Here is a 21,082-nt window from a genome sequence, read left to right on the forward strand (position 1 = left end):
ATGCAGCTGAGTATTAAAAGCATAAACATACAAAATTATTTTTATTCTTTTTAATGAAAGTTAAACCACAATACGAACGAAATCTAAGAATCTTAAAGTTTACAAATCTGTTTGGCAACATCCCATGTACACGTGACTGTAGATGCACAGTCCCCTTGATTAGTGATTTCTACGCATGAGCATTTCGCAGGATAAGCGTCACACACTTTGTCTCGAAACTCTGAAATCAAAAACAAAAGTAGTTGAGCTCCAAAAACAACAACAACAAAAAACAAAAACCCAAACAAACAAACAAGGATGTAAACAATGACTCTCACATACGTACATCAGACCAGGGTACATATTATAGATACGAGTAACGTGGAACAGCTCAGACCACAAGATACAGATAATGTATGGCAACCTAGAGTGTAGGTGCTGATAATGTACGACAACACAGGAAACAGATTGTAATCTGGATCCAGTACACAGGTAACAAACAGGAAATATGAGTACAGGGAAGGCTGTTGAACTGCAATGACTGGCAGCAGACGCCTTATCCAAGGTCATCACTTTGTGTGACACGTGACTACAAGTCAAGGCAGCAGACGCCTTATCCAAAAACGTCACTTGTAGGACACGTGACTACGAGTCAGGGCAACACATTCAATATCAGTTCCTACAACAGGCCTACGACGTGTAGACAACTACAGAGACATTAAGGGGATTATTTGCACCCTTAGTGCAATGTGAAGACCTGACAAAATCACAAACATAAAAGTTGATTAAGACAATTAACATTTTTGCACATGTTTCAACTTAATATTTTTGTGTGCCTTTAATTAATTTGGGAGGTGTTGGTAAAGCGCGGGACGGAAAACTAAAGATGCATAAATTACTACATTTTTCTTGATGCGATGTAACGTAGTCTAGATATCATCTTTAGGCACGTTTTGTCTGTTGGAATTCCTATGGGCACGAATTGTGCTCCTTTGTTAACTGCGCTGATTCTATATATCCTTATCAGGCAAAGTTTATTCAAAAGCTTCTACATGAAAAGAAAAAAATCTCTAACTGTGGCCTTTAATACATTGACGACGTTTTATCTATTAACTATAATCATTTTGATTCACATGTCGATTCGATATATCCCTATGAACTCTAAATAAAAGACAACAGAGTCTTCCACATCTGCTTCTTACTTATATTATTGAAAATAGATGTTAACAACAAACTAACAACTCAACTTTATGACAAACAGGATGATTCCGGCATCTCCATCGCCAACTTCCCATGTTTATGTAGCAATATTGAATATTCCAATATCACCTGCATATGGTGTTTATGTCTTTCAACTGATTCGATACATAAGAGCTTGTTCTGCGTATGATAAGTTTTTTTTATAAATCGAAGCAGGCTACTGATAAACAAGTTGATTTTACAGAAGTTGAAACAGTCTCCTTTATAGTCAGCATTTTGCAAATTCTATGGTCGTTATAATGATCTAGTTTGCCAATACAACATTTCACTACAAGTAGGTCAAATGCTGTCTGACGTGTTTCACACACACCCATGAAATTACGTATTATGCCTACATTAAGCAAAGCAAGTATAGTAAATTCGAAGTATATTAATTTCGTTTTGTCGACACGTCTAGATTCCGTTCCGTAATTTCAGTAGACGACCTTCACCTAAATCATCTATTTTCTAATTCATTTTTAAAACAATGTGTTAGTGTGGCAGAATAGCTTTGTTATAGAGGTACATGTTAGCATATATAACGAATATTTGAAATGTGGTGATCATTCGTTAATGATAAAGCTTTGAATGCTTATTAAACAATCCATTCCCACTTTGGCCTTTTCAGCGGCGAAAATGTTTGCAGTAGAGGTTTAGGATGTATGCTACACCAGAGAAATTTGATATGGATGAAAAGTGGAGGATATGTATAATAACAATATTTTAGAAATTGAAAACTTTCAAAATTACTTTATTTAGTCAAATGCAGTTTTAGTATAGAGCAATCTAAAAAAAAAAATTGAAACACCTGCTGGAATTGAACCCGCGATCTACTGTTCAGCAGTTGACGTGCTAACCTACTGAGCTACTCAGCTACACAATGATTGTTGAAATGAATAGAAATATTGCTAATATATTTTCATCCATGTTTTCAAAACAAACAAAAACAAAATCAGCCAAAATGACGATGTAGAATACCTCGTTTTTGCTCACGACAAAAATTTTTTTCCTGGTGCCTAGCATTCAAGTTATTGCCTGTGCTTACCTCTGTCCCGTTGTGGGTTAGTGTTTTCTTGAATGTTCATAATAACCGACTAGGTCGAGAAATATTGCTTTGAAATATAAAAGATAAGGCTTTTATATTTCAAACAACATTTCAAGACCGAAGGTGTTATCCTGCATCATCAAACAAGACTTTTATCTCTATTCTACTAGTCCCGTTTTTATTGTATTTCTAGTGATATTTTGGTCGTTCTTCAATTAACATACTCAATTGAACGACGGTAGAAAAGTCAATTTTACAGAAATTATGCATTTCAACGCGTAATACGTAAACGGTTTACGAACTATTTGCTGCTAGTGCTGAACATTGCATCTGTTTGCAAAGAAGTGCTAAGGTCTACATCACTTTGAGCCGAGTGACTTGCATAGAGGAGTTGATAAAATCAACACCTAAAAAATCAACTCTAAAATTGAAATATAAAAACGTGACATGGAATTAAGATGCCATTACCAAATAAAATTTAGAATTAAGAATGGAAATTGAAATGTTATAAGGCCACATAGAATTAAAAACGTCATATAAAGTAAAATCAAAGTAAGAATGATAAAGAATACAAGAAGGATGCATAGAATTATGGCGATAATTCCCTTCCATAATTATTGACAAAATCAATCTTTGATTCTCAACAAAGTTGCAATTAAAGTTAACAATTCACAACAAATGTCCTCGACGAATGTCATTGATTCTATGCTTAACTTACTTGTAATATCATCTAGAGATTTTTGACACTCCTCAAGATCCGCCTCAGCATTTGATAGACTCTCCTGAGTCTTGAAATATTCCTGTTCACATCCCTGCAAATCGGTTTGACATCGCTTTTCGTCGTCCACTGCTTGTGTGTAATCAGCTGGGCACTCCAAGAGCTCGTTTACTTTGTCCGTTAGATCCGCCACGGACGTTTGGCACCTTTCTAGATCCGCCCTCAGAAATTGCCTTACTCCAGACAACAAAGCAACAGTCACGCCCGCTGAAATATATAATTTTTTATATAAATGTTTGCAATGATATATTTTCTTAAAGAATCAGCATATTGACGTGAATCCTCCATCAGCGGAGCCCCCCCCCCCCCCATTTTTTTCCTATTACCTGATCCCATAAAGCTATAAAAAATATTTGATACTTGCTTTTAAAGTTTTCATTTTCGTCATGTAAACATTAATGCATGGCCATGGAGCCAGGACTCTGAAAATCGTGAACTGTTTACGATAGCCCGTTGGGTATCTAGAGTATGTTTCTCAACAAGCGATTATCTAACTAAACCTTATTTCAATCGTAATTCCCTATATACAATGTACACGTATTTAGATAAATGTCCCATTAAATTATGTAACATATTTGGTGTTTTCAGGTTGCATGGGTGGACTTAAGAATTTTTTTAAATGGAGGAGGGGGGATCTAGCACTAATTTTGGTTTTTGAGGGGGAGGGGAACTACTCTCAAAATGCCTTTTTTCTGACAAAAAGGGGGGGGGGGGTCAAACCCCCGGACCTCTCCCCTTCTGGATCCGCCACTACGTTGCGACATCTTTACAAATAGCGATTCAGTTATCTTTATCCATATGATAAAGGTTATAATATATATATATATATATATATAAATTACCGGAAATTCCAAAGGTTCCCATTACAGCCGGAAGTTCAGATTGTGCGCGGACGACGGTCATGAGGATGAGTAGGTAACCAATCACAAGCCACGTTTTGTCCATTTTTGTAGAATGGCTTCTTAAATCAGAAATACAATTTTGAAGCACTAAACAATATTCATTCTTTTCATTGACTAGCTTTACAGAGAGAGAGAGAGAGAGAGAGAGAGAGAGAGAGAGAGAGAGAGAGAGACACTATTTTATCGATGGAAGCCGATTAGTATCAAGGAGAAAAATCCCATGATTATTTCCTTATGTGAAAAAAATCTAGTCAATATCTTGAAATTAGGGGAAAAGACCTTAAAAATTCGAAATAAGTATATCTAAATTACCAACAACAAAAAATACATAGATAAAAATCTCGAAAAAAAATCAATTAATTATCTCGGAATTACGAGGAAAGAATTCGAAATAATCATATTGTTATATCATTCTATGGCATAATAAATCATATCGAACACACCAAAGGAATCCGGACCACATAATAATGGGAAAATCAGCTGGTATATTCGAGACCTTTTCTTGTAAATTTCTCGAGTTTTCTCTTACTTTCGAGATGAATAAATATCTTGTAGTAACTTTAAAACTGTTAAAATACTAATATGTACTTACCGGGTACTATTTTTAAAATTAATCTAAGCTGAATACAACTATTAAATTAAATTGAAGTTTGTCAGGAAATTTGTAAGACATTAAAGGTAATACTATAATAGGAAGCATTAAACTTCAAAATTCTAAATTTGATACTCTAGGGAATTTGAATTTGAACAGCCAGGAACAATCACAGTACAGAGTGTGTTTCTGGAAGTTGTACTTTTTCAAACATTCAAGGGAAAAATCTATTTCTGTATATATCAAAGTAAATCCGCTGGGGCGGGGGGGGGGGGGGGGTCTTAAAAAGAATAATATTGATTTATTTTCTCTAAATTCGCACAGTTAATATTGTTTCAGTGAATTCATATATTCATTTGTCTATATATGCAGAGAGTCTGGTTCACTAAATTTTAATATACATTTTTTTTTACTATATATGCGAAGACTAGACTCGCTTACAAACCCTTGTGAATACAGTACATCTTTTCCTATCATTTTGTAAATTGTATAAAGCTCATAATTTGAAATATGCTTTCTTTGTTTTCAATTTCAGCTTTTGAAAAGAGGATTATATTGTTTGGAGAACGTTTTCTGGGATAAGCATTATTTCAAACAAAACATAAATGTGAAGAGGCACACACCAAAGTCTAATGCAACATATTCATGCCCGCGGTGTGTAATGGACTAAGATTAAATCCCAAAAATCATATCGGATATTTCATAGTTCTAAAGTATGTAGATAGTGGTCAGGGCCCTTATTCACAAAATATCTTAAATGTCTATCTTATCTTGCATTAAATTGCGTAAAGTCTCGGTTGCTTTCTGTTAATATAGACTTGTTATTCAGCAACACGAGTTCGCAAGGCACACTTACCACAGATAAAGAGGACCACCGACAGAACTTGTATTTCCGAATTAATGGGAACAGTCTCTTGTCTGCAAATTAAAATAGATAGTATAGATTTAACGTCATGTGCGAGTATCTTTTTCAAAATTACATCACTTTGATAAAGAAAAGGTTAATCTAACTTACGTTAAACAATTGCCCTGCAAAGATCCTAGATCGCTATAGTTGTTATTAATTACATATACAAATATACATATATGACTTCATCCGATCATACCGTAGCCTGAGGTCCCCGGCAGAGACTGCTTAGTTGTGGGATGATTTCACATTCCGATTTACATGTATGTGTTGTGTACTAAGGGGGAAAAAGGGTTGTGTTTTTTTCTGTCACAGACATTTTTGCAGTTTCTTTGACAGAAAATGGAACTAGTTTTAAGAAGATGTGCTTTTGAAAATTATTTTTATTATTAGATCTAGGCATTGGTTTTTTCATTATTGGTTTTTTGTTTTTGTTTTTTTTTTTGTTTTTTTTACAAATGTATAAGCATGGTGTGTAAACAGTAGTTTGCAATTTAATTTGCGCGTGACAAATAATTCATCGGATTAATTTAAACTTTTTCTTGTGGAATTAATTAAAACCTTTTTTCATGGAATTGATCTAAACCTTTTTTTATGGAATTAATTTAAACCTTTTAACTGTACATTACGTGCTGCTCTAAGCATATAACTATGAAAATACATCTTTAGAAGAACTTTGGGTAAATGATTTCAAACATAATTTTCCATCCTAGATTTGACACAATAAAAAGAAGTACTCACAGATTTTATCGTCGTCTTTTTTTAAATGTCACTCATCAATCAGAATCTACACATCCTGTTCCCATCCCAACGAATGCAAATACATGTTTGTCGTTCTATCTGTTTTTACTGCTCAAAGGTTGGACCTGTCACTACATGGTTTGTACGTGTACGTGTAGATAATTTTACATTTCCGATGCTTTTTGTCTTTGGTATCAACGATAGTCACGGACGCGCAGCAGTTTTGACCAATGTGCGTATGAATTGCGGCGCTTCACGCCGGCGAACGTCACGAGGCACGTTATACGATAGTTCATAGAATGCATCTTGATAAATATAATGCGCCTATTTTAACAGCTGTAAAATTAGACAGAAATGAAAGTAGAATGTAAATATATATAACTAATTTTTTTTTTAAACATGAGGGTATATACCCTCATACTTAAATGAAACATTCTCACCAGAAAAAAAATCATCCATACAACTGCTTGTAAATCAATTTTCCATCTTATTCATGTAAATGTATACTAATGTATGCGCGAAATTCCTTAAATTTGGTATGGTGCTTTTGCGCGAAGGTGGACATCAATCTAATTAAAATTAGATCCTTTGATCCGCTCATCTACTATCGCTACCTTGTGTACCGATAGTAGATGAGCGGATCAAAGGATCTAATTTTAATTAGATTGAGGTGGACATCTGTAGAATATAGAAGATATCTGCTAGGAAGTGAAACTACCCAGGGATTAGCTGTCCAAAAACAAATATAATGCAGGGAACGGTTATCCGAAAGCTTACTTGCATTTCCAATCTTTTGCTTTCAAAATCTTCACAGATTCTAATGATAACCATTTCCTTATGAATTTGTAGCAGCTGTAAACAATGCGCGTATGGATAAATAGATATAACTAGAACGTCTATTTTAACGCCAGGCAGATCCGACAGAAATGAAAAAGAATGTAAATAAAAGAAATAAACTTCATTTCTGAAAATACTTTGGTTATGAATCGCAACGCTTTACGCCGGCTGAAGCGCTTCATGACGTACGCCGGCGTGGTGCGTCATAGTTCATATGCAAATGCATTTTCAAAACTGAAATTTATTTCTTAACAATTGTTCATAAAAACAATTATCACTAAGAAGAGTATAAAGCCGTTACATGTGTTATCGGGGTATTATCCAGTGCAAATCACCCCCTGCTCTAGAAGTAGAAGAAATTGCAGTCGATATAAGCTATATAGTATGTGTATGCAACATACCGCGTTTAATTTCAGAATGTATTGGTTTTAATTAAACGCCGCATTACATTTACACGCAATATGTATTGCGAAAATAAACGCATAAATTAAGTTTCGCTTATAAAAGTCACATTTTGCGTTAAACGCAATGAATTGTGTTTATTCGCAAAGTTTTGCATTTTGTCGCAAAAATACAAAATGTCGGAGAAATAAATAGGTACCGGTATATAAAAATACAGGAACTGTATATTTACTGAACAAACACATATTCTTTTTTTAAAACAGTATTTCATTATGATAATTCATAATAGGATTGGGCAGCAGGCACTGCCTATATAAGTCCTCTCCGTAGAAGGTACAAGGTCATACAAACTTTAGAATACATGAATACAGTGTTACACAAAGTATATAATGATTTGAAGATTGCAATATCATAGGTAATTTATGACATGGCAGCTTGTAATCAATTCTACTATAATTGTATGGAATTAATAAATAGTTTACCCTTTAATTGTAGGTATAAATATAGAACAGACACAGAGAGGCCTACACCCTCACACACTGAGAGACATATTCGCTATCTCCACGGTTTTAGATAGATAGATGGATAGAAGAGAGATCCATGCACATGGATAGAAACAGAAACTTACTAAATGTTATCCCATGTTTACTCCTTTATCCAGTGGATATCACCCATCACATCAATTCTAATTATTACACTACGTTTTCTTATGCTGTTTGTGAGGTCACAAACAAACGTCAATTTTACGTAGTTTTTTAGAAATAAAATATCAGGAAACAAAATTCACAACAATACAATAACGTACTTGAATAATCAGAAGGGGCTGGTTAACATGTGATCAAAAGAATTTCCCATGTTTTGTGGTTTGATATGATTTATATCCAACTCGTTGTGTGTTTTCTATCCCCTCGCCAAGTCTCGGGGAAATCCTATATATATCAAATATAATGTACATGTGGATTTCTTTCTTGTAGACGGCAATTCTTTGCAACTTCATAGTAATATTTTTGCAATTATAACGCAATATTTTTCGTTTAAACGCATTAAAATTTTGTTCGTACCAAATGAATGACGTCAACGGGCTTCCGTATAAATAATCTGTTGACCGGTCACACCTGCCATGAGCCCTATATCTTGATAAGGTAAACAGAGTAATCCGTAGTCAGCATTAGTACCGGTATATAAAGAACGACCTAACAATTGGTATGAAACATGCAAGACAGCATTCGACCTTTAGCTAATTACTGGTTGTACAACGAAAGAAAATAAATTTCCATGCAGATATAAATATGCCGATTTTTTTTGTATTTTGTTGTTTCCTGCTGAGTACTGCGGCATATGTGTAGAAGAGTGTTGAAGTCTTTCTTTGGACCTGCTCATGTTCAATACATTTTTTATAGTTTGCTGACTGATCTCTCAGAGAGTATTCATAAAATAAAATGCAAGTCTAGTGCATTGTAGCCTGGTTCTGGCCTACCCATAATGCTCCACATAGTTGTCGTTAGCCAAGGTTACCGAGTTCAGCAGTAGTACCTTGTCGCACATCGACGGAAACCCACGGTTCATTACGCTTCGTTCCTCTCTCCATCGCCCGTGGGTCTATTCATTCCCACTAGCTCGTTCTCATGAATAATTAATGAGGCAATTTGATTGGGCGCTCATAGTATACCCCGAGCTAATTTGTCCAATCAACAAGACGCTTTCATCCCCATTTCGGTATACAATTGGTGTGATATCAAAGTTAATCCTACCTTTAAAAACAGAAGAGTTCCGTTACTATAACGGCTACTTTGATTGGATGATATTTTAAAAATATTTATTCATGAGAACGAGCGAGTAGGAATGGGATGGAGTGAGGAACGAAGCGTAATCAACCGTGGGTTTCCGACGATGCCTTACCACATTGACGAAGTGTAACGGAGACAGTGGGTGTGGCTTTCGACGATGGTCTGGTGCTAGCCTGGTACCCGAGGCCTTTGAACATCGGAGGGCCTATTCTCTTTAGAGAAGTCGAGAGGCATAGCCTTCGTCGACTTCTCTTCGCTCGCATTCATATTTTGATTCTGGAAAATGTATAAATGCCGGAGTCAGTGACGGTTTATGCTTCGACCGACGTTTCGATTCAGATGTGTCTGGATTTACGCAATAGACAACTTGTTTTCAAACTTCAACAGTAATGCACAAAACTGTCACCAGGAAATCAACACTTACTTGCTTTTAATCAATCGCTCATTTTATCACCATTTTGTCTTACAGGACCCAAGATATAAAAAAAGGACCAGGTACGTTTGGGGCCAAATTTGGCCCCGCGTCCAAATTAAATGATATCCCTCAAAATTCTTTCATATGGTGCATACTTCCATAAAATGGTTATGATGTCTTCGTAAAAAGCTTTACTTATTTATAATACATATGTAAATACAGTATAGTTTACGATAACGTTGTACCATTTTGACGTTACTTTATGCGACGTCATGAACAAGAAAGCTATGTCATGAACTCCATATGAAAATAATCCAATTTATGTCGCCATATGCTCAAAGTTTTATTAAACAAATGTGCACTATGATTTTTATTTGAAAATTTTAATTGATTTTTTCTGAAAGTTTTAATCAATTGTAGATGATTCGATGAGGCGGATGCTGTGATTGGAAGGACGATTAGTGTAATTGTATCTAAGAATTGTAGAGCAACCCATATATATTCATTCAATTTTAACATTGTATTTACATTTGCCCCAATTTGCATTGTTTTAATCTAAATTAAATGAATATCATATATGTATGTAGCGTGTGGTTACCTCAAGTTATTCTTGTGTGTATATGTACATGTTCTTTTTTTTTTCTTTTTTTTCCCTCGAGCGCACTAAATGTTTTCATTGAAGGAACACGCACTAACCAATGCTACATTGGATTGTACATGTAGTAAAAAGAACACGAGATTCATTCAGAATATGTGTGAAAAGAAATATTATAAAACGAACTTTTCGCTGTATCAACGATAAAACGCAATAAAAACAAATGCGCATTGAACATGCGTGATTGTGGGGCAAAGGTATATGCGTTAAAGTGGGTGATTGTGAGGAATGGGGTTAATAAACACAGAGTACAGAAGAGTACTAAATAAACAGAATTTTTATTCACCATATTGTATATATACAATGGTGCTGTTTAATACTCTCAACAACAGTTTTGTCTTGGATATGTTCAGTGCTGAAGTGTGACAGGGTTCGGTAGTTCTGTCAGCAGTATTGGGTACATATAATTCAGTACTGTGCAGGTGTTACTGCAGTACAGTGTAACATTACCATCTATTCACAAAAATGAACACATGACAAAGTTCATCATATTACTTAGGTATAAAACGTTATGCTGGAACATCAAATATTTGAAACAAGAGGCCCAAGGGCCACATCGCTCACCTGAGTTACTTTGGCCCATATCTGAAGACTTTCCATATATATTTGCATGTAAAACCTTAGTCCGTATTGTGGCCCCAACCTACCCCAGGGGCCTTGATTTGTACAAACTTGAATCTGCACTATATCAGGAAGCTTTCATGTAAATCTCAGCTCTTCTGACTCATTGGATCTTGAGATGGTTTTTAAAGATTTCCCTATACATTTCTTTGTAAAACTTTGATCCCCTATTGTGGCCCCAACTTACCCTGGGGGCCATGATTTGAACAAACTTGAATCTGCACTATGTCAGGAAGCTTTCATGTAAATCTCAGGTCTTCTGACTCATTGGTTCTTGAGAAGATTTTTAAATGACCCCACCCTATTTTTGTGATTATCTCCCCTTTGAAGGGGGCATGGCCCTTCATTTGAACAAACTTGAAAGCCCTTTACCCAAGGATGCTTTTGACTAAGTTTGTTTATAATTGGCCCAGTGGTTCTTGAGAAGAAGATGAAAATGTGAAAAGTTTACAACGACGTCAACGAGAGACAAATTTTGATCAGAAAAGCTAACTTGAGCCTTCGGATCAGGTGAGCTAAAAATACCACCAAAACTTAAAAAAAAAAATAACAAAAAACCCCCAAACAAACATAAATTGAAAGCTACATGTATGTATCAAGGTAACTAATAATACACATCCAGAGATGTTGTGTAATCATGTTCAAAACAAAATTACATGTGCACAAACTACCACGAATACATTGCACCAGAAAAATCACAAAATATCACATGAGTCAAAGTGCTTTTTATACCGACTTTTTGGGCCGGTATACACTGGATTAATGTAATCTGGATAATCTAATGTAATTAACTTATCCCGGATTAATGTGGTTCACATTCACATTGCAATTTTTAAGCTCTAAATGGGGTACTTTGAACAATTAGCAAAATAAACTGCTACAAACATTGAATTTTAATATGCATTCTAATAAAAGGCTCCAATGAGCTCATTTATCATCAAACTGCACTTAATTGAAGTTAATTCTGGTTTTAAAAGTTGACCCACTTCAAGCCCGAAGGGGGTTAACTAAACCAGCTTCTAATGTGGGTAAAATTAACCCAGCTTAAATGTGGAGCTAGTTATCTGAGTTAACCTACATTAATTTTGTAATGTGAATTAATTTAATATACATGTATTAAATGAGTAGCTGTTTTGAGAATTTTAGATAATATTTTGAAGAGTTACATTAGGTTAAAGACTGAAATATATACATGTACAAACGTAATAAAAAGAACCCATGGGTCATCAAGGCTTTTTTCTTCTTGATTTAGATACATCTACATGAATGCCTGTGTTGTCAAAATGCTAAATCTTGTAACTGAGATTTTAAGTAACAGTACAAAATGTATGTCTGCATATTCAATGTCACCTCAATGGTCTCCTTAAAGTGGCATGAACACGATATTTGATTGATTGAAATTGACAGTTTTTTGTTAGAGAAATATAGATCTATTATGAATTTTTTTTTTTTTTTTACGCAGGATATACTTCATATTCTGGCTTCCAAAATTGTAATTGTCAACATACTTGTCATAGTCAAGGAAGCCATACGCAGGGGTAAGAACACCAAGATTTCTAAAATGTACAATGACAACTTTTTTTTTATTCATAAAAAAAGCTAAATGCATTTTTGATTCTAAATTGGCAAACAATGTTCATAAAGATTTCTAATAAACAGAAACTTCGCTTTCCAATTTCTCTAGAAGAAAATAAAAGGCCTAGTCTAAACTCTCAATTTTTATTTGTATAAAAAAATATCATTTGATATGTGGAATTACTCTGTAACAATTCTTTAAAAATGGAATCCATTCGTAACAAATAATTGTTTCAAATATTTTCCTCTAAGACTATATAATTGTGCCCTCTAAACAAACTCAAAATTTCATCATGTATTATCACTCCAGAAACAGTGTGTCCTTTTGCATGGAAAACTGTGTAAAGATACCACTCTTGTAAATTGACACAGCACACACTGATTGGCTGTTTAGCTTCAATAAAAATGGGTTTCAATGACATGCTTCGCCATTCTATCAATGTGATTGGTTACCGAGAATAAAAGTAAACCCTGTTTCATTGAAATCTATCAAGAAAATTTGCACACTCGATCAAGCGAAGTGACACCGTGTCATTGGAACGATAGTAACACAAAAGTCTGTTCATAATCTATAATTCACTTTGTATAACATATCTGCATATCTAAGGAAACAGAAGAAAAATGTATTCATAACAGAATTGAAATGCCAACATTTGGGGGGGGGGGTAAATGATGTAAAACATCTCAAATGAAAACATGCATAGAATTCACAGACCACTGATCACTTTGTGGAAAAGTCAAAGTAATCGATCACTTTCGTGGTCTTTTCAGTGTCCTTGGTGTTGGATGACCTTTGGAACCTTTCAATGGGTTTATCCTTCAGCACCTCAAAGCTATGTTTGGCAGCCTGCGCAGTTTCCCTGAAAAGAAGCAGAGGAAAATTCACAGGCTGATAGCGTTTATGAGTGAATTCCATTAAGTGTAGGCATTACACACTATCATAGAGGGTAACCTACAATAGATCACAGCTACTTGTAAGGTGTGTGTCCTGCATTGAATGTAAGTTGGTTTACTCTCTGATCTGTTTAGTTGTGTTGTTTGTTGGGTGGGTGGTTTGTTGTGTTTTTTGAGGGGGGGGGGGGGGGGTGTAGATGTTTTGTTGTGTTATTTGTGGGGTAGATGTTTTGTGTTGTTTATGGGGTAGGTGGTTTGTTTTGATGTTTGTGGGGTAAGTATTTTGTTGTGTTGTTTGTGGGGGTAGGTGGTTTGTTGTGTTGTTTGTGGGGGTAGATATTTTGTTATGTTGTTTGTGGGGCAGATTTTTATTTGTTGTTTGTGGGGCAGATATGTTTCTGTTTCGTTTGTGGAGGAGGTATTTTGTTGTGTTGTTTGTGGGGGTAGGTGGTTTGTTGTGTTGTTTGTGGGGGTAGATATTTTGTTATGTTGTTTGTGGGGCAGATTTTTATTTGTTTTTTGTGGGGCAGATATGTTTCTGTTTCATTTGTGGGGGAGGTATTTTGTTGTGTTGTTTGTGGGGCAGGTATTTTGTTGTGTTGTTTGTGGGGTAGATATTCTATTTGATGTTTGTGAGGTAGATGTTTTGTTGTGTTGTTTGTGGGGTAGATGTTTTGTTGTGTTGTTTGTGGGGTAGATGTTTTGTTGTTTGTGGGGTAGATGCAAATATGATGTGTTGTTTGTGGGGTAAGTGTTTTGATGTGTTGTATGTGGGGGTAGGTGGTATGTTGTGTTGTTTATGGGGTTGATATTTTATTTGTTGTTTGTGGGGTAGATGTTTTGTTGTGTTGTTTGTGGGATAGATGTTTTGTGTTGTTTGTGGGGTAGATGTTTTGTTGTGTTGTTTGTGGGATAGATGTTTTGTGTTGTTTGTGGGATAGATGTTTTGTGTTGTTTGTGGGATAGATGTTTTGTTGTTTTTCTAGGTAAATGGGACAGGGAGTATCTTACCTGATTTCTGTTTCACTGTGTCTGTGAGGTATTGGAGGTGGGGCTTTGGGGTGCATTTCTCTCTGTACAGATGAGGTCAAGGTTACATTTGGAAGCCAACACTTGTCTCTGAAATTCAAATACTTGTACTCAACATGAAAACATTAAATCATGATTTATTCATTGCATTCTTTCTAGTCTCAAGGAGAATATTTAGATAATATCAAGGCAGATTGAAAGATAATTGACAAACTTGCCTCTCTTGGCAACAATAAATATCTGAAAAAGTGATCTCTGCAAAGTTCTACTTTTAAACAATATACTGACTGACTTGATAACCTTCCTGTATCAATATGCTAAGGTTAATCAACTCTAGACAATCACAGAACAGGTTAATAAATACGCCAGTTTCAAGCTCTCCTGTGTAGGAGGTGCATTTAGTGGAACTTTGAATGCCTAAGTGGGACAGAGTGAATCTTACAGTCAGTGAGAAAGATGATAAAATGTATTAAAACCGAATTCTTTTTAAATAATTAATGTAGGAAATATGAACTACTATCAAGAGAAATGATTTATTTAAGTGGGAACATAAATACAATGCCATATTTGCAAGTAAAATCCTAGATATGATAGGTAGGTACAATAAAATAACGTGATATAATAAGAGTTTCAAGTATTTAATTACTCCTTGAATACTTATCATTTACTTAGTTTGTGTATCAGTCGAAATTGGGTGATGAAACAGCGTATGATAAACTTACTGAGCACATTAACTTAATATGCAGTGATTAATATTTGTCCCACTCCTGCATGTAAACAAGTTGTTTTGCGCTTTACTATGTTTTGAGAGTTCTCGAAAGGGAAACAATTTGGATGTACATGTATCTCAAAACTGGCTATTGTAGTTGGATACAAAAAGTTCGAATTACACATACTTGTAAGCAGTTGCAACCACATTTTTATTAGGTTCGTAGTCGTAACTCTGTGTCTCACATCCGTAACACTCGGATAGTTCGTGGATCAGCCGTCTCTGGTCACGGTTCATTGAAGGAAAAGAATGGGACCGATATGCCTGTTTAGCCTGCAAAAGGTTTTAATAGAGCTCACTTAATGTTTCCTCCATTAATTCATTGTGTTTACTGCACTCTGTTGACAATTAAGTTTTATATCCTAAAAATACGATTCTTGACAAAAAAAATATGAATTGGTGGTTTGAATCATTCATGCTGTATCATAATCAATAAAGCCTCAGTTGTACCTTTTTAGCATTTTGCACCAAATCATTGAAATTTTTCTCCACACCTGCCACAAAATGAAGGTTCTTTCTGAAAAAGAAACCCTGAATACTAAAATATGAATTGTTGATGACTAGGTTCCACATCAAAAAGTTTCATCTATATTGCATTATCATAGGTTTAAACCCAAGAGGCCCACAGGCCACAGTGCTCCCCTGAGTCGGTCATTTCATGACCTCACTAATCATTCTGTCACTTCAGACAATTAACCATTATTATTACCTAATCTACTAGATATCATATATTTTTTTCTGTTTTCCACCTTTAATCAGCAGAGAAAGGAACACAAAATGAACAGGGGTGAAACAGTTCATCACGTGACCTACTATTACCCAATCATGTGACGAACTGTTTCCTGGTCATGATACTAACTGTTTTCCAGTCACGTGTGAAACTATTTCACAATTAGCAGATTAGGTAATAAAACAATTATTTCATTCCTACTAGGGAAACAGTCAAAACTATTGCCCCTCGGTAGTGGCGAAGACCTGGGAAAATGCTGTCCTCAGCCTACGGCCTCTGGCAAGTTTTCCAGGTCATCGCCACTTCCTCGGGGCAATAGTTTGGACTGTTTCCACAATAGGCATGAAATAATTGTATACTGTGTGGTAGCCCATGACTATTACATTCACAAACAGTAATCTTGTTGTTTACACAACTTTAGGGTATTGATTGTTTTTATACACCCCAGTATTTATCAAGGTTCTTTTTAATACAAGTAAAAGGTGCTTATTCTCTTTTGGCATAGAATGTAAACCCCTCTCCCTTAAGAAGTAAAATATCCTTCAAATTGTACAAAACTCCTACACAAAAGTGACTCTATATGAATTTTAATAAATCCTTTTTACATATTTCAAGTCATTTTCTATTATCAAATTCTAACAATATAGTAATCATCATTTATCTTGAATCTGCTCTACCTGAGGATGCTTGCATATTTATACGACTTATCATGGCCTTGTTCTTGAGAATATCTTTAAAGATTTTGATACAATGACAAACCACTAAAGGAAACAAAGCTTTTCTTCCTTGCCGATTAAAAGCAGAATCCTTAGGTCATCACTACAGAGAGAAATAAGGATTGCCTACATTTTCGGGGTGGAATAAAGTCCCTGACATGCGAACAATTGTGGATATGATTCATAATGAAAGGTGAAGATAACAAACAGTGATCAATCTCATAAATCCCATAAGCAATACAAATTAGATAGTTGAGCAAACATGGACTCCTGGACACACCAGAGGTGGGATCAGGTGCCTTGGAGGAGTAAGCATCCCTTGTCGACCAGTCGCACATGCCATGAGCCCAAAATAATTCAGTAATTCTGTAAATACTTAGTAAATCAATTCATAAGTAAATGAACTCATCCTAATTACTATTTACTTTTACATTTGTAAGGGGGCATTGCTAATTACTTACTATTCTGACTAATAGCATTACTATCAACTAACAGCTTTTCTTAATTGAATATTATTTTAAAAAAAACAAGTAAAACTTTTATTCAGATGGAATTTGCATACACTTTTGCAGATAACAAGGTTTTCCTGCAGATTTCTGTGAAGTGATATACTGGTACATCAATACATGCTAGTACTTCACTGACCAGTGTAATCAGCAGGCACCGATACAGAGTCGGGCTTGATAATTAAGAAATAAAGATAACATTTTCATGTATGTTGCAGGATAACCTCTGAGTTTGAGAAACAACATTTCCTGACCAAGGAGGTCAAGCTAGTACAGATTAAATCCTAGCCAAAAGCTCTTACAGTGCTGTAAGTTACATTTTCTTTTTTTACCCCCCCCCCCCCAAAAAAAAACAACCTTCAGTTGACATTTGAACTGTAGTTTGTTCTGATACTTAAGTCCTTTCTATGTATTTATGTATTTAATTATTCCTAAGGGTTGTTTTAATATATGTTATTAGGGTAATTATATCATTAAATTAGGCGCTATATTTTAATTAATAATAACTATGCATTTTAATTCTGACACTATAAATATTTTATTCACATGTATGTGCAAAACGATTTTACATGTATATGATCTTTTCTCTCACATTTGTAAAGCACTTTAGAGACCTCATGTTGGTAGGGCGCTATATAAATCTTTGAATTACAATTACAATTAATCAGGTACTGAACATGGATTGAGATAATGTAGATTACCTGTCTTGTTCATTTACACATACACAATATCTAACGGCCATTCAAACTGGTGACCTGTTTAAAATTATCCCATGTGTAACTCACTTGACCACCGTGACCACCGAGCCCCATGTCAAACTTTTAGTTAAAAGTCTTCAAAAATTACTTGGCAAAATCTTTTAGGAAATCCGAGTAAGAAGGACTGCCAAGCTTGGCCTGAAGGTCCGGATTTTTTATCTCTAGGGCCAGGGCGAGTCGACGATTTCTTTCAATCAGTGCACAGTCGGCATCACACTCCAGGACGCTGTTAAATTAAAAAAAACAAAACAAGATGCATTGTGTGAACAGAGTTATCTACTCTTCTCATTTTGAAACACATCAAACATTATTCGAAGTTTAAAGTATTTATACTCACGGTTGTTTTCTGACTTTTTTCTGCGAGGTTAGATGAGAGATATCTACACTCTGCCCTGCCCCTAGTGAAGTAGCCAGTGACTGCATAGGTGAACTGTGGAAAACAAAAACCTGAGATAAAACACTAAAAAAAACATCTGTCAATTATTCGTTCTACAATACTGTCAAATATACATGTACAAGCAGTGCCAAGGTTTTTTTTAATCAGTTTTTCTCCAAATCTCATATATTATCAAATTTTCTAAAATTCACAAGAGACACAGGTCCGTTTTTTTGTGAATTAAAACAAAAACAAAAATAGCAATATGACATGGAGAAAAATTGCCAGACTGAGTTAACAAACAAGCAAGAGTTGTGTAAACTACTTCTTTCATTCTATTCTCTAATTAATCAATTAACACTGCATTGATGACATCATTGCAAGTACATTGTAGTACCAGGTCAGATGTCAAAGTGCCAGAACACAATCACAGCAAAATAACAATGAACAAGAAATGCCAACTGGAAGTGATATAACACAGAGGTATGTCAGAAAGAGAGCAATCAATACACACTTAAGGCAGATCAATCCTGGTGTGATGTCATAGGTTTTAGCAAAAATCTTTATCAATTTAAACTTTGCGCATGATGGAAATATATCTTTCGAAGAAATTTTATTCACTGGATATAATGAAAAATCTGGGAAACTATTGATACTGAAAAAGTTTATATTTTCTATAGATAATCAATTATTCATATCAAATGAAAAGAATGTTGTCAAGGACAATAACTCCTATGCTGGTATGTCCGCTACTGTATGTCTGTTATATAATGATTTCCCTAATATCTACAATCAATTTGTACATATCTATATATTAGCAGATTTTCTAAACTGTTGACATGAAATATTTGTAATTCTAACACGTTTTTATCTATATTTTATTATTCTGTTTAGGGCTATTCCAGAAATAAATACATGGGGGGGTCGGGAGGCACCTTTTGTATATACCAAGCACCCATAAAAAAAAATAAAAAATTACCCAATGACCCATCAAATTAATAAACTCATTTTACAATGACCCATCTAATAAAAAAAAAAAAAAAACTAACCAGACCCACCACAAAAATATTTTTAAAAATGAAAACGGTACAAATCTCGCGAGGTTTTCGGGACAAATATTCTAGTCAATGATGCGGTAATGCCTGTGCGACATTGTATCACAGTAGTTCTGAAGAAACGATGTCATATCAACAATCAAAGGCATCTATGGCGGGAATGTTGGAAAGACTGGGAGTCCAAACGATGCTATTATCATGAAATGGGTATGGATATGATTTTCCACGAATTGTTCGTCTTCTAATGGAGCCCGCGCCCGGAGGCCTCTATATCACCATCACACCGACTGATAAATATAACACATCGGTACCCTCGTATAAATCAACTAAGGTTTGCCTATTTTTATTAGAAAACGGAATACCTATTGGTTTCAAAATATTCCCAAAATCGATGCACTGTAAACTGTAATAATCTACAGAACAGAGTTCACCGCCATCACGTCCAAAGGGACCCTACTAAACACGCCTCTAATTTGAAGAGTGCCGTAATGGAAAGTTATGCGCTGCAAAGAGCGACAACTCGAATAGTTCTATGTTACTTCCGATTTCCGATTTTGAAAGCAGCATTTCGAAAGCACGTTTTCAATTTTCCCTCTGACGTTTTGTAACCTGAACACGACAAGAGCGACAATAAAAATATTCTGAAAACTCAACACCCACGTGGCAAAAAATAAAACAATAGAAACTACCCACTACCCATAATAAATATTTTTTTAACAGTCCAACCACGGACCAATTAAAATATGAAAAAATACGACCACCCACACAAAAAAATATCGTTTGCCGCCCAACCCTCCCATTTGATCATTACTGGAACAGCCCTTATGAAAATGTGTGATTTTCTGATGTTGACCTATACTGTCTGACATCTTGAAAAAGGTGGCAACATAGACATTTTCTTTGGTTATGAATTAAATCTAACTATATTGAGTGGAAATTAATACAGTTTTTCCACTTTCAACCATTGATATTGATAAGTCACATGAGGGTGGAGCTACCTTAAAATTATAAAAGTCCTGAAAAGAACTTAACACTGGTGATATGACAAATACTGACCTTTTGAACTTATCACTGGTGATATGACAAATATCAACCTTTAGAACTTATCACTGGTGATATGACAAAGACCAACCTTTTGAAATCCTTGTTGAAATAATCCTGGTGATGTGACAAATATCGACCTTTTGAAGTCTTTGCTATCACTGGTGATATGACAAATACTGACCTTTTGAACTTATTACTGGTGATATGACAAATATTGACCTTTTGAAGACTTTGTTATCACTGGTGATATGACAAATACTGACCTTTTGAAGTCTTTGTTGTCCAGTGATTGACAGCTGACTTTAGCCTCTCTGTTTCCACAGCTACACTGGATCTTCACCTGAAACAGAGTAAAAGGCATTCATAACCAATGAAAACTACACCAAGATTCTGTAAGTTTTATATGAATAAAAACTGGTTACTATACAAAATTTACATATGAATTTGACGATAATTTTTCATTCTATTCATTTCGATATTACAGTGGAACCCCGTTATTACGTTTTTCATTTTGTCACAATAAAATAATGTAATACCGGGGGCAACGTAATAAACGTTGCCAGTGAAATCCGTTAAAAATATCATTTGGAAATTTTATATCTTCCGTTGATACTCCGTGAAGGGGTGTGTGTGTGAATACATCTTTACTGTTTCTTTGTTTAAAAGATTATGATACTTTGTTTTATTTACATCTCATCTTAAATGTTAGTAATTCTTCATGTTCTTATCC

The 21,082-nt window shown here is 35.0% G+C and overlaps 2 protein-coding genes across 5 annotated transcripts in view; both read right to left on the minus strand.

Annotated features, from left to right (window-relative positions):
• Positions 1-35: 35 nt before the first annotated feature.
• LOC125666859 (uncharacterized) lies at positions 36-6,481 on the minus strand. 4 transcript variants are annotated; one of them, XM_056152055.1, is made up of 5 exons: positions 6,184-6,481; positions 5,392-5,453; positions 3,884-4,002; positions 2,982-3,248; positions 36-220 (listed from the first exon to the last, which is right to left on the minus strand). In XM_056152055.1, the coding sequence occupies exons 3-5, from the start codon at positions 3,984-3,986 to the stop codon at positions 93-95; spliced, it is 498 nt and encodes a 165-aa protein (XP_056008030.1). In that variant the 5' UTR covers positions 3,987-4,002; positions 5,392-5,453; positions 6,184-6,481; the 3' UTR covers positions 36-92. The 4 variants fall into 4 exon arrangements, with proteins under 4 accessions (XP_056008030.1, XP_056008032.1, XP_056008033.1 ...); XM_056152057.1 differs by having other exon boundaries at positions 3,884-3,999; positions 6,184-6,474; XM_056152058.1 differs by lacking the exon at positions 6,184-6,481 and adding an exon at positions 5,642-5,785 and having other exon boundaries at positions 3,884-3,999.
• A 4,059-nt stretch (positions 6,482-10,540) lies between these two features.
• The window catches only part of LOC125666867 (transcriptional repressor NF-X1-like), a 29,512-nt gene continuing 18,970 nt past the window's right edge, over positions 10,541-21,082 (minus strand). The window contains exons 17-23 of the mRNA XM_048900193.2: positions 20,616-20,692; positions 18,215-18,307; positions 17,966-18,103; positions 15,618-15,684; positions 15,295-15,440; positions 14,381-14,488; positions 10,541-13,335 (exon numbers count right to left, since the gene is read on the minus strand). Coding sequence (XP_048756150.2) covers positions 13,197-13,335; positions 14,381-14,488; positions 15,295-15,440; positions 15,618-15,684; positions 17,966-18,103; positions 18,215-18,307; positions 20,616-20,692 — 768 coding nt within the window. The 3' untranslated portion in view covers positions 10,541-13,196. The remainder of the gene's footprint in view (positions 13,336-14,380; positions 14,489-15,294; positions 15,441-15,617; positions 15,685-17,965; positions 18,104-18,214; positions 18,308-20,615; positions 20,693-21,082) is intronic.

This window comes from Ostrea edulis, chromosome 10, assembly GCF_947568905.1.
Source record: "Ostrea edulis chromosome 10, xbOstEdul1.1, whole genome shotgun sequence".
NCBI classification, from domain to species: domain Eukaryota; kingdom Metazoa; phylum Mollusca; class Bivalvia; order Ostreida; family Ostreidae; genus Ostrea; species Ostrea edulis.